At 33.3% G+C, this 13010-nt stretch overlaps 1 protein-coding gene across 1 annotated transcript in view; it reads right to left on the bottom strand.

Moving 5' to 3' along the window:
• The window catches only part of Pkc98E (Protein kinase C), an 82495-nt gene extending 73162 nt beyond the window's left edge, over positions 1 to 9333 (bottom strand). Inside the window, exons 1-3 of the mRNA XM_072522538.1 lie at positions 8588 to 9333; positions 3611 to 3671; positions 742 to 898 (exon numbers count right to left, since the gene is read on the bottom strand). Coding sequence (XP_072378639.1) covers positions 742 to 898; positions 3611 to 3671; positions 8588 to 8926 — 557 coding nt within the window. The 5' untranslated portion in view covers positions 8927 to 9333. The remainder of the gene's footprint in view (positions 1 to 741; positions 899 to 3610; positions 3672 to 8587) is intronic.
• Positions 9334 to 13010: the final 3677 nt, after the last annotated feature.

Here is a 13010-nt window from a genome sequence, read left to right as displayed (position 1 = left end):
CACATCCATTTCTCAATAATTTAACTGCATGATTTGAATTGCTTTTTTTTTAATCAAGCACCACAATTTTTTTGTCTGTTGCCATCTTATGATTGTTATAAGACGTACTAGTTAATATATTAGTATAGTAGTCCAGGCGTGATCTGTCAAAAAGATAACTATAATGGACAGTTTCTACAGGAGTTTTTTTTTGCTGGACTCACTATTTTTTGCTATTTAAAGATGTATATAGTGATAAAAAGACTTTTAGAATAGGACCTCAGGAGTGCAATATATAGATTGCGAGAAATCAGAAGACGTGAACTATTTTAACCTGAACTATCCAAAAGTAGGAAAAATATACCTCAAAAAGAACTTTGAAGAATGATACCAGGATATAAGCAATTGTAAAATTTAACAAACTCAAGTAATGATTAAGGTTATTAGAGGGATAATCAATTTTGCGCAGTGTGTGTGTTAAGTAAACGTCTTGTTACTAAGTAAAGTCGGGTTCATTGCCTTAAGAAAGAGTCGCTTACTACATTCCAACAACCTCGGTACCTTGGGTAAGTACTGGCCCAATATTTTGATTATAAACATAACTTATTAGTATATAAGAGGAATCGAGTATTACAACATTCAACTTTCTCACTTAAATCTAAATGCATCCAAAAAAGCGTTTTCCAACAGTACTTACTATATTTATTTCATTATTCAATAGTTACTTAAACTAATTGGTGTATAAATGTGAATAAAACTCACCATATAAAATCTCGACAATGTGAACAGAATGTGGGTTGTCGCAAAAATGTGGCCATAAACTTATGACCGTTAACTTGATGGACTCTTCTTCGCATCGCGCCTCGTCTTCTGTTGAAGCCTTGGCGTTCTTTGAACTCCCTTGGTTTTCCTCCATATTCTGGAAAACAAATATTAACGTGAATTAGTATATAGACAAAATACACGTAAGGGTTTAGTGGATCAAAGTAAAGTTATTTTCTAATTTTATTATGAAATAAATATTGAAATCATCAAATGTTAAGAACAGCAGCAGGAAATTAACAGGTTAATACTCGGTAACTATATAAAACTACTATAATCATATGCAGATATGCCTCTCTACAAATTGTCCGACAAGGTTACCACATTATTTAAAAAAAATTTGATGATGGATTCGTGTGGTAGTAATTTTTTTGCACAACGTGGGGATTTTCATGTATCTGATGCCTCAAATGACATCATCATCAATGGCGCTACAACTCTTGGTGAGTCTTTGCCGCGTTTACTATTGCCTTCCATGTTTGTCGGTCCTGTGCCAGTAATTCCCATGCCTCAAATGACCCAATTTTTTTTTCTTTTTATATGTTAAGAACTGCCAATTAAAACAAAAATTACCATTGTGGTAATGACTTGACGACATGTCATGACTTTTTTATAGCTTGAGAGACAAACGACTGTAACGATGTGCTGAACGTCCTACAACGACATCGTTCAACAGTTCGAACCGTGGGAGTGTCGATAATCACGCATCCATTTCCACAAGAGAGACTTCCGTAGTGAGGATTATACTCTGTCCTCAATCAATCAGAACCCGTAGGTATCGTGCATTGAACGTTACCGTATAGCGTGGATCTGTACAACCGAATATTTCGATTGCGAGTGCGTTTGGCTCTTCACTTCCGCTGGAATGAGGTGGAACCTAGTATAAGTCTGCGTGCGATTGAATTCGCGTATTCCATTGTTTTTGTTAGTAATAATAATTTTTCTTTTACAGGCGTCAGCCGGGGAATTCACTCTCGCGGGATCCAGACGGGGACATAGAACACATTTTATTTTTATTTTTGTATATACGTTGAAACTAATAGATTTATTTTTATTTCAACCTGTGTTTTACTGAGTCTGTCGCTTCGAAAGAGCTACCCGTTACACGACCCACTACCGTACTGCGCTGAGCTCAGTAGCTGAGAAAAGTATCAAGTATGAACAGAATTGAAGCATAAGAACTGATATTCATAGACGGATGTTGAACATACCTTGGACAGCAAGAAAAACTAATGAGGAAATACTAATAAGAGTCAACAAAGAGAAAATTATTCTTCTTCTTCCTCTTTATAAGCAATTCTGCTTATAGAGACCTCTATGGAAGGTTGTATGTATTGGTGACTTACTTCTTGCTATTTTGACGACACGGGTCTCCCCATTCTTCTTATGTGGTTATTCCATTCTTTTTTTCTATCTTGTGTCTATTCATTTATACACTGTATGTTACATTTTCTTCTAATGTCTTCACTTCTCTTTCGATCTCTCAGCGTTCCTGTAATTCTTCTCAGTACTCTCATCTCTGCCGTTTCCAGTAGCCTTTACGTTGCAGCTGTGTCGGGTCTTGTTTCTGAGGCATATGTCATTATTCTTATTGGTCTTACACTGGCTTTATAAATTCTTGACTTCATCTCAGTGTTAATGTGTCTGTTTCGCCATATAGTATTATTAAGGCATCCTGCCAGTCTATTTCCTTTTTGTACTTGATCTCTCACTTGTTTGTCTAGGTCTCCATAGCTAGACAGTGTAATTCTCAGGTATTTTATTTCCATTACTTATTCAATACTGATGTCATCAATTTCTATTTTATATCTGGTTGGTCTTTGCTGACTACTATTATTTTAGTTTTCTGAGATGAGATTGTCATATTAAATTCTTTTGCTCTTATGTTAAATCTGTGGACCAGTCTGCAGACTATTTTCATCTTGGGCTATCAATATTGCGTCGTCTGAGTAACAGAGTATTTTTAATTCTTTATTTTCCATTCTGTAGGTTCTGTAAGTTGTCCATCTATTCTGACTTCCATTTTGTTGTTTTGGTAGATGTTTCTATGGTTTTTATAATATTTAGGGGAACTTCTGTATTATACAGAATGATTACAGATGGATTACATCTTTAAGTCTTGCTCGGCCAAACGCTTTATTTAGGTCAATAAGACACAGAAATGTTGGTCTATTATACTCTAGTGATTTCTAAGTAATTTGCTTTATAACGAATATTACATCTGTATACGATCTTCCAATACGAAAACCCTGTTGTTCATCTGCTAAACTTATCCTCTGATTTATTAGCACTTGTAAAATTTTATTGTAAGTTTTAGCGTAGTATTTAACAAGTTTATAGCTTTCTAGTTTTCTGGCTGTTTTTTTTTTATCAAGATAGAGAATTGGTAAAGACTATTAAACACCGGAAAATGTCTTATCTGGGACATATACTGAGGGAAAATCGATATAGAATACTACAAACGATCCTTAAAGACAAAATGGAAGGCCGTAGAGATGTAGGAATAGTACAGGTTTTTTGATTAAAAAACATTTGTTAATGAACTCTAAAGATATCAAATGTAGGACAATTATTCTATGTCAAAAGATCGAGAAGTCTTTGCGATGATGAACATCAGATAATTTTGATATGGCACGTGAAGAAGAAGTCGGGAAGATCATAATACAATGAAACAACTCAATAGAAAAGTCTTAAGTTACTAACACATATAGAACTGATAAATTCAGCTCTAAACATAAGAGTTCAAACTAATTCAGTCATTTAATGATTATATATGTGATATGAATTTAATCTAAACATGATTGCTCACCTTTCGATGTCCTCCTAAGATCTATTCTAATGTGCAGTCGGCCTTTGGGTTCTAAATCAACCTGAAAAAAAAAATAGTTGAAACATTAAAATTGATAAAAAGAATAATATACTAAGCTTCTCAACATATCTCTTTTTGTTTGTCCAAAATTAATTAGAAGATAAAATAATAACAAAACTTATAACAAAAACAGTGGTACAGACTAGTGATTTATCAAGAATCTACGCTGTAGAAAAAAATATTGCAAATAAAACATGTAGCTGAGATAGTTTTAAACAAAAATGTTTATAACCGCTTTTTGTGGAAAATGAACCGTTCTCTTAAGCTATGGTTTGTTAGAACAGTGAGCGACGCATAACTCACAGTCAGTCGAACGCCGCGCACGTTCGTCAAAATCAAAGAAATGGTTCTCTATGACTATGAGAACGGTGTAAGGTTCTGCTGAGCTGCGCACACTGCAGACCGATAGTCGTGTACGTCGACGGTGAGCGCTGGAATCAACTGCGATTTGATTTGGACGCAAACGTTCAGCTGAGCTCACAGCGTACACATCTATACCGAAATTATAATTGTATTTTTATATAGGTAATTGTAATAATTAAGTGATGTCTACTAAATTTTCTCCCTAGGAAGATGAAAGACTAGTGAATCTAGTACACATTGTAAGACAGTTCCAAATATACCCCTGGAAAGTCTAAAATATTCTCGAAGTTTTTCCTCGTTTTGAAACAATCTTTCTTTGACTGTTAATTTAAAAGCACCTTCTGTGTTAAGACATGAAAAAATTTCGTTTACATTTTTATTTCTTTTATTTAGATTTAACGTTATCAACTCTTCTTCTTCATCCTCTTCTTGGAGTAATAAAAGTATTGCGTTAAGTTTGCGAGAATTCATTTTTTTAAACGTACAACCTTTGCGAGAATAAACGTGAAACTAATTTCTAAACTTGTTTTCAGAGCGACAGAACTCATTTAAAGTCGACGGTCGCTTCAAGCGTTGTTTCTAAGAGAACGGTTCATTCTACACAAAAAGTGCTAATAAACATTTTTGTTTAAAATTATCTCAGCTACATTTTTCATTTGAAACATTTTTTTCTACGGTGTACAGATCCTTGGTAAATCGATTTTGTTGCGTTTTTATCCCCTTTGAGGGGTATTTAGGGGAAAGTCCGGGGGTAAAAGTGGTAAACATTTTTGCATCTTTTTTGAGATAACAAAATTAATATTCTTGGCAAAACTCAACTTGTTCGTATGATTTTTAGAAGTTCAGTGGCATTTTCATCTCAAACGACTGGAGTAAAATATGAAATATTTATTTCATGAACACCTAGAGAAATCCCAAAAATCAAATATTAAATATTGTGTTATTACTGAAAAAATAATTGAAATCTTATTTTATATTTGTTGTTAATAATTACTATTATTGTATTTTTAAAACAATATAATATCCGAATACCTCTTTTACAGTATCCGTAAATTTTTAAACTTTGTTTATAGGTTAAAACTGGCTGGGTTGTAATATTCCGTCCAGATTTAAAACTTTCGTGCATTTTTTCTGTCGGAACTTTACAAATTTACCGGTATAAATTAAAACACCACAAGGCGTTTGCTAACAGTTGATATTTGATATTCAGACAAGAAAATGGGAAGAAAATTATGGAGCAAAAGGATTAGGCATCTTGTGAGCGGTGTAGAAAATATTTGAGGGTCTTATTTATTGTTGTGTGGTGTAGAAATTAAATTAAGTGTGAAAATGGTATCATAATTATGACAGAATAATAATATTTTAAATATAATCGGGTTTACTCTAATAAAATCCACCTTTTTTGAAAAAAAAAAATCTTAAGGCATACTTTGAAAACTTTGAAATGACAAAAATTATTTACTTAAATGTAACTATCAAATTTATTTTATTTACTCAAATGTATATTTTTAATTAAATGTACAGGGTGATTTATTACTGTTGTATAAACTTATTGACTGTTTTCTTGTGTGAAAATATTTTAAAAAATTCATATACTTAAACATTGATTTTGTGAATTTATTTGTGTCTAAATTGAAATAATCTCATAAAAAATTGACATTAGTGTTTTTTTGAGGCGAGAAATTCAAATTTTGTAAAATAAATTTTGACTGCGGTTAGGTTGGGTTAAATAAATTATTTAATAATTTAATAAAAAAACACTCAATTTGATAAATAATACATTTTAGAAAATGTATAGATAGTAATATATAAATATTATGTACCAATGTATTTATTTCTAAACTATCATTTTTGAAATTCTAGGATCCAGAAAAAAAAATGGAAATGACCTTCTGAAGCAAAATTTCACAAGCAAAAAAGGTAGACACCAAGAAAGAGAGAGGATGGCTGGTAGCATGAAAGATTTTTTGGTAAAAACTGAAGTTCCCAATAGTAAAACTATGGTTATTTAAGTTTTTGTAGAGGCTGTAGCTTCATCTTGTCTTGCACTTGAACCATCAATATCAACTCTAATCATCAATATTACTGAAAACATAGAATATGTAGAACCAGCCACTTCAACAATGAGAACAAAAAGTGAAACTGAAAATGTTCTTCTCTTCTTTTACCAGAACACCCTGGTTTATAGCCCAGAACCACTAGCAATGTGGAAGTAAGAATGTTGATTGATGAAAACAATTACTAAGGAAGAAATATTTTAACATAGATTGACAAGAAAATAGCTATACTAAATTTTGATTTTATGGAGAAAATTATTTAAAATATAAATTATTTTACTGTATTTTACTATTTTTCTACATCCTCATGTGTCAGAAATGGTTATAGTGCATGGCATTTCTAATTGATGATATTTTTGTACATTCTTTAGATTTCTTTACTAGATAATTGAATTTTCAATAATGTATCTGAATTAAAGAGTTATATTTCCTACATTTAAAAGAATTTATTTCTTTGTATATGCCGATTCATTGTTTAAGTTTCCATGTCTTACTACTGTAGGCAAGACTTGTTGCATTTGTGCATTATTTATCATTTAATGTTACGATTTAACAAGAGATTGTTAAGTACTATGGAAATACTTAATTTTAGATTAATTTCTTTACTCTGATCCCTCATATACTATCAGTTTCTTGCTTCATAAACCAAATTCTACAATTTTTGGAAGAAAGAAATGCCCATGATGCATTGGAAATTAAAAAAAAAAGTCAATTTTGAGAAAATACTATAAAAAATATAGAAGAAAGCGTGAAATCTTTTATATTTTAGGTGAGCTATGGATGTGAAACTTGGGTGTTTCACACCCATACTCAAAAATCTGCAAACCTCATAGACATCTTTGAAAGAAAGGTACCGAGACGAATACTAGGCCCTATAAGTGAGAACAACGGGTGACAAATCACATACAATTATGAAATATATAATATATATAAAGAACCACCTATATCTCAATATGTCCACCTACTCTGTCTTCAATGGGCAGGCCATGTATTTAGGGTGGAAGAAAACAGGGTTCCAAAAAACTGTTAAATGCAAGAATGCAAGGGAAGAGACTTATTGGAAGAATGATGTAGATGAGAACATCAAAGTCGATCATAGAGGAGAATGGCTGCAGACTGTAACTAATGGAGAGATTTGATGAGGGAGTGACTGTAGAGGCCTGAGATTGATGGAAGAGAAAGGACTTCTGTATAAAATCTAAATATTTCTTATCATAAAAATGTAAAAAAACAATGTTTAGAATATGGATTTGTTTTCATTGTAGTTTACATTTGCTTTTTAAATATTTTCTACTTCTTTAATAAAAGGAGTTGTTAGAATTTTGTATTGTGTATTTACAATTATTATAGCTAGTGATAATATTTTAAGCATTCTTCCCACATCTTATAATGGGAATAATAATCAAGCTGAAATCCTTGCATATGTTTCTAAGTTAAGCTCATAATTCTACAGCAGATTTTTAAGTACTGTGAATGAAAGTATTCCTTAGTTTCACATTTAGATTGAATTCTTTAATCTGATTTCCACATTATGCTAGTTATTTGCTGAATAAACTTAGTTTTACAATATACGGAAGAAAACAATGCTCACAACACGATGCAATATCAAACATAGATTGGCCACATGAAAATATGAAAATATAATGCTAGAAAATCACAAAACACTGTTTTCAATAAAATAACACATTGGATGAGGAAAGACTTTCTGTGCACAATTTAAAAGACTCACAATTTTTCTGACCAACATTTTGTAAGTGTATAAACAAAAACATTTGAAAGATAGTATTGTTTATATTTGCTACCTTTTGTTTTAGATATACTTTTTACTTTTTAAAAGAAGTACATCAAAATCTTGCTCAAAAGTTGTTATTTTGTAGCTTTAAAATTTCTTTTTAATGTTTTTAAATGCACTTCAAATATGTTTTTAATTCATTAATACATGTTATTACTTAATTGGCACTTAATGTAAAAATATGGCAGTGTTGTTTTTATTATGTTACATCTTTAAAATAGAAATCAGAGTGCACTTGTCTAAAAACTACTCAAAAGATAAAATATCATAATCAAGGGTTTAAATGATATGTTTTGTAAATATTTATATTTTTATACCATCTATTATTATTTCTACATTATTGCAAATAAATTAGCCAAACAATATCAAACGGTTTTAATGATAATACAAAAAGTTTCAATGGCAAAATAGTAGCAAAATAACTTTGACAATGATGACATGAATGAATAAGGGTTACAAAATAAAAAGAATTGACCTAATAAAGAATTGGAAGAAAATACTACTGATGATTGAACGTGAATGTAAGATACCAAAATGATTGTATTAACTTGTTTAAAATACACAAAATTCAAATATTATGATGAATGTATTATAAACTAGGTGGTAAAGCTTTTGGGGGTAATTTTTTATTTATGTTGTCATTAAGCAAAAAGTGACAGGTGTAGGTGACAAGTATGAAAATAAAATATTTAAAATAAAACACACCCAAAAATCAGATTCATCTCTTTCCCTATTTAGCAGATCTTCAAAAAGAATCGAGACGTTCGCGACGAAGACGTCAGGTGGAATCGCAGCGTCATGGAACACCGTCAGGGTCAGCGTCTTAGCGTTCTCAACCTGGTGCTCAAAGTACTCATTCCAAACGGGATCACAAGTTTTCTGTTTGGATGTGGATTGAGCCACATGGATGTCATCCACGGCAATCGTAACATAAGGGTCCAGAAGTTGTTCATCGGGTTTCCCGAAAGTATAACGCATCGAGCAGTCCGTCGGTCTCAGGCTCTGGGCCTCGCATACTTTTATACGAATAGTCCCCGTGAACATGGCACACGACACTAACTATCAATACCTCTCCTTCGAGGAACTTTTTTAACCACCACACCACACAACTATTCACTTTAAAACCTACATAGGGAGATGCAATTTGTTAAAAACGAGTCTATAAAATACAATATAAATGACAGCTATCGCACACCATCGTATGATCTCGATTTGCTCGACCCAACACGACCTCTGAAAACCTGCGAAGCTCGAGGCTCCTCCTTCTGGATTTTCACTTCGAAAGCTTCCCGGAAAATCTGTTTTCCTCTAATTTTCTGTTTCATACTTCGGCCTAATTTCAGTTTGTTTTTGTATAACTTTAAATAACGATGGATAGATGGCGCAAAAAAGAAGTGTCTACTTGACCAACTTGCGGTACATAAGTTTCAAAGAATTTAAAACTGATCAAATATTTTTGAAATACTGAACCACAGAATAAATATCAATTGTTTATTATTCTGTGACTGAACGAAGATATTAAACTTCTTAAACATTGAAACAAATGAAAACCAGTATTTTCAATAAAAGATACATAATACATAATCATAATAATATCAACAATAGTTTTGTTCATGTAAACTACTGTTTATTCAAAAAAATATTACATAAATAATTATGTAATTTATAATTTTAACGATCTATTTTTAGTTCATTATGTATTTATATTATAAATATAGGCTTCCACCATTGGTGTCCATTTTCCCTGTCTTCTGTATTTCTCTTTTTCATTTAATATAATATCGTTCAATCTCCTTGTTCCACCTTCAAATCTTTCGTTATGTCCAACTCACCTCCAATTTAATTTAAGGCTTATTCAACGGCGTCTGTTATGGTTTTACTCCGTATCCATTCATTTTTCTTTTTATAATTCATGCCTTTTTGAGTTTTATTGTTTTCCATAATTCTCTGAGTTTTATTGATTTTATCTAAGTTGTTGCTGTTAAAATATTTATTGGCCCGGGATGTTAGAACAGGTATCTATAAAGCGTCGATGACACCGAATTTGCAATCTGCTAGCGAACTCGCTGGCTTGTAAAGTATCTCCGTGTCATCGAGCTTTTTTACTATCTGCTAGTGACTATCCGATTGTAAAAAAGCTGGGAGCAAAGTAGAAAGCCGGGCTAATTTACTCGTTTTTGCTGGTGTGTATGATTTTGTCATCATTGCTGCTAGTAAATATAGAGTGTCTGCGTGTTCGTATTTTCAGCAAAAATGCCAATGGAATTAGTTCGCGAAGGTGTAGTTATTTTAGCTAAAGCAATCAAGAATGATTTACAAAGAAAACCAAAGAAAAATTTGGATCAGAAAAAAAAATGGGTCAAATCATGGATAGGAAAACGCGATAAATATGATGCTTCCTACAGTTTATTTAGATAATTGAAGGGCGAAGATCCTCTGACTTATAGAAATATGTTGAGAATAAATAGTTCAAAATTTGATGAGTTAGGTACCTACTGCAATTAGTAAATGAAATGCTAAAAAAAATATAAGACAATGAGACTAGCAATACCAGTAACCACGAAGTTGGAAATAACATTAAGTTATCTACATTTTTTCTTCTACTTTCTTGATGTGGTTCACATAATTATGCCACTACTCTTTAGGTAAGCGTTGGTAAGCTTCTTTTATCAACCGTTCTACCGTTTTCTTTAAAATCGACGTTGTTTGAAGCATCATACCTTTTCACTTGACTCCACAACATCTCAAATGCGACCGCAGTATCCAGTAATTCACTTTTTAGATAATCTTCGTCGAAGAAAATGTTCTTTTCGATTAGCCAATCCTTGATTTGCCTTTTGTTCCACAACTTTTTCGGGAAATCAAATTTGCAGGAGTGGTATGAGGCGTTATCCAAAAGACTACGTTTTTTTGTCTTTCGGCAACTTTGGAATTAACGTCTTCTAAAACTATTCTTCATATAGATCCCCGTCCATCCCCTTCTTGGCCAAGAAAGTTAATTCGGCCCATGCCACAAAACCAGTTTCGCTTCTAGCATGAAGAAGAACAAACCAATGACCTCTTTGGTGTTGGAGCTTTCAGTCTAGTAGAGAGCCTTTAATGAATACATTTCGTGGATCGTTGTGTTCCTCAATTCCTTTTTGACTGAAGCACCGACGTTAGTCCAAGACTCATCGGTATAAATAAGGTTTACATTATTATTTTTCCTCACTGTTTTTATTTGTCTGAGGTACTTGCGTCTCCAGGATATGATTTTTTTTCTTTCTATCATTATCGAATCTCGACCTCTTTTACCATATTCAAGACCCATGTCATATAGTAGCCTACGAATTGTGGTTTTTGAAAAAGCTTTCTCTCTGTTCATTATGCTGTCGACGCTTGGTGAGCACCATACGATACCAGTATGTGTACCAAAAAAAAAATTATGGACAATTTTCCTTATTCGAGATATCACTCCTTCCCAATTTTGTATATTTTTGTAGTCTTATGGTCATCGTTCCATTATTGTGTATATTTGCGATCAATTTCTATCGTACAGAATGCTTTGCGAAAGTCTACGAAAGCCAAGACCAAAGGTAGCTTGTATTCGATGGATTTTTCGATAACCCCTTTATGCAGTGGAGATGGTTAACAAGTGTGAGTATGTGTGTATGAAATCCCATAATATTCCCATAATATGAGTAATTAAGAACTATAAACCCAAATTAGGTAATATTGAACAAATGTTACGTGTCGTATCGTAATACGATCTCAGCGGCAGATCCAGAATTGTTTGAGAGGTTAGCCGATTGCCTCCCCTTTGGGTCCGCCACTGTACGTTCTTCATGCAAATGAAACAAACACGCCTGCTCCGTCGCTCCGCACTTACCGCATTGAGACTCCGAATTCTCCGACTCCGATTGAGGCGCCGAATACTCGACTGACGATTCCGTCAGTTTTCTATATCCATTGCCAATTTGCCAAGCCAATCTTCCTAGAATTCTCATTCATCACCGCTATCCTCACACCTATCTTGCCCAACCTCTACTCCTGTGGCGGCCATAGCCCAATGGCTAGATACTAGTTTACCAAGTCGGAGGACCCTGGTTCAATCCCGGCAGGTACCAGAAATTTTTCAGTTAGCACCGTACTACGGAGGGCACGTAAAGCCGTCGGTCCTGTGTTAAAACTAAAACCTGAGCCAGAAGGTTACACGAATGCCAATTGGCTGCAATACGACGGGTTATAATAAACATTTTCTAAAAAAACCTGTCCTATTTCTTATAAGCGTTGATAGTTGCCCTTGAGTGGTGTCCTGTCACTCAAATAACCATTTTATTTCCTCCATAGTGGAGTTACCAATCACCCTAGGTATAGGACTTTCTATAAAATAGTATTAAAACTAAAGTTTTAGCAAGTGACCACATATCTATCTCTGCAATTTGAAATCGACATCATTACTTTGGTTTTTTCTTCGTTTATTGTGAAAGGTACACGCTTCTTTAAATTTTCGGTCGGCCCGAGAGATCAAGTTCATACAATTACCATTTGCCATAATTTGCATTGATTTAATAAAGGTAGTTACTTTACTGTATAACTCAGCATCTTTCAAAATTTTAAGCCACGTTACATTATAATATCAAGAGCATGGAATAAGAGCTAACCTTAGACATACTAGTGACATATTCTATTGGTTTTCTTCTTCTAATGGCGCTACAAACTTTTGTGGGTATTGGCTTGCTTAATAGCGTTTTTCCATTCTGTGCTGTCTGATACTTTCCTTCGACACTGCCTGATGTTCATGGTTTTAAGATCTTCCTCTACGTCATCTATGCACCTTTTACGGGACTTTCCTCTTATCCTATTTCCTTAGGGTTTCCATCTCTGGATCACCTTTAACGCTCGATTATCTGGCATTCTTTCTAAGTTGCCAAGCCAGTTACGTCTTTGTGACTTTACAAATCTAACGATATCTGCGCTCTGCATTAATTCAATCAGCCCATAGTTCATTTTTATTCTCCACGAACCGTCGCTACAATACGTTGGTCTAAATATCTTTCTAATATTTTGCGCTCAAATATTCTCAATTGATTTTCATCAGTGGTTGAAAGGTCCACGTTTCACATCCTTATGTGACAATGATCGTGAA

Source organism: Diabrotica undecimpunctata, chromosome 2 (genome assembly GCF_040954645.1).
Source record: "Diabrotica undecimpunctata isolate CICGRU chromosome 2, icDiaUnde3, whole genome shotgun sequence".
Taxonomy (NCBI): domain Eukaryota; kingdom Metazoa; phylum Arthropoda; class Insecta; order Coleoptera; family Chrysomelidae; genus Diabrotica; species Diabrotica undecimpunctata.
This window is presented reverse-complemented; position numbering and strand designations above follow the sequence as displayed.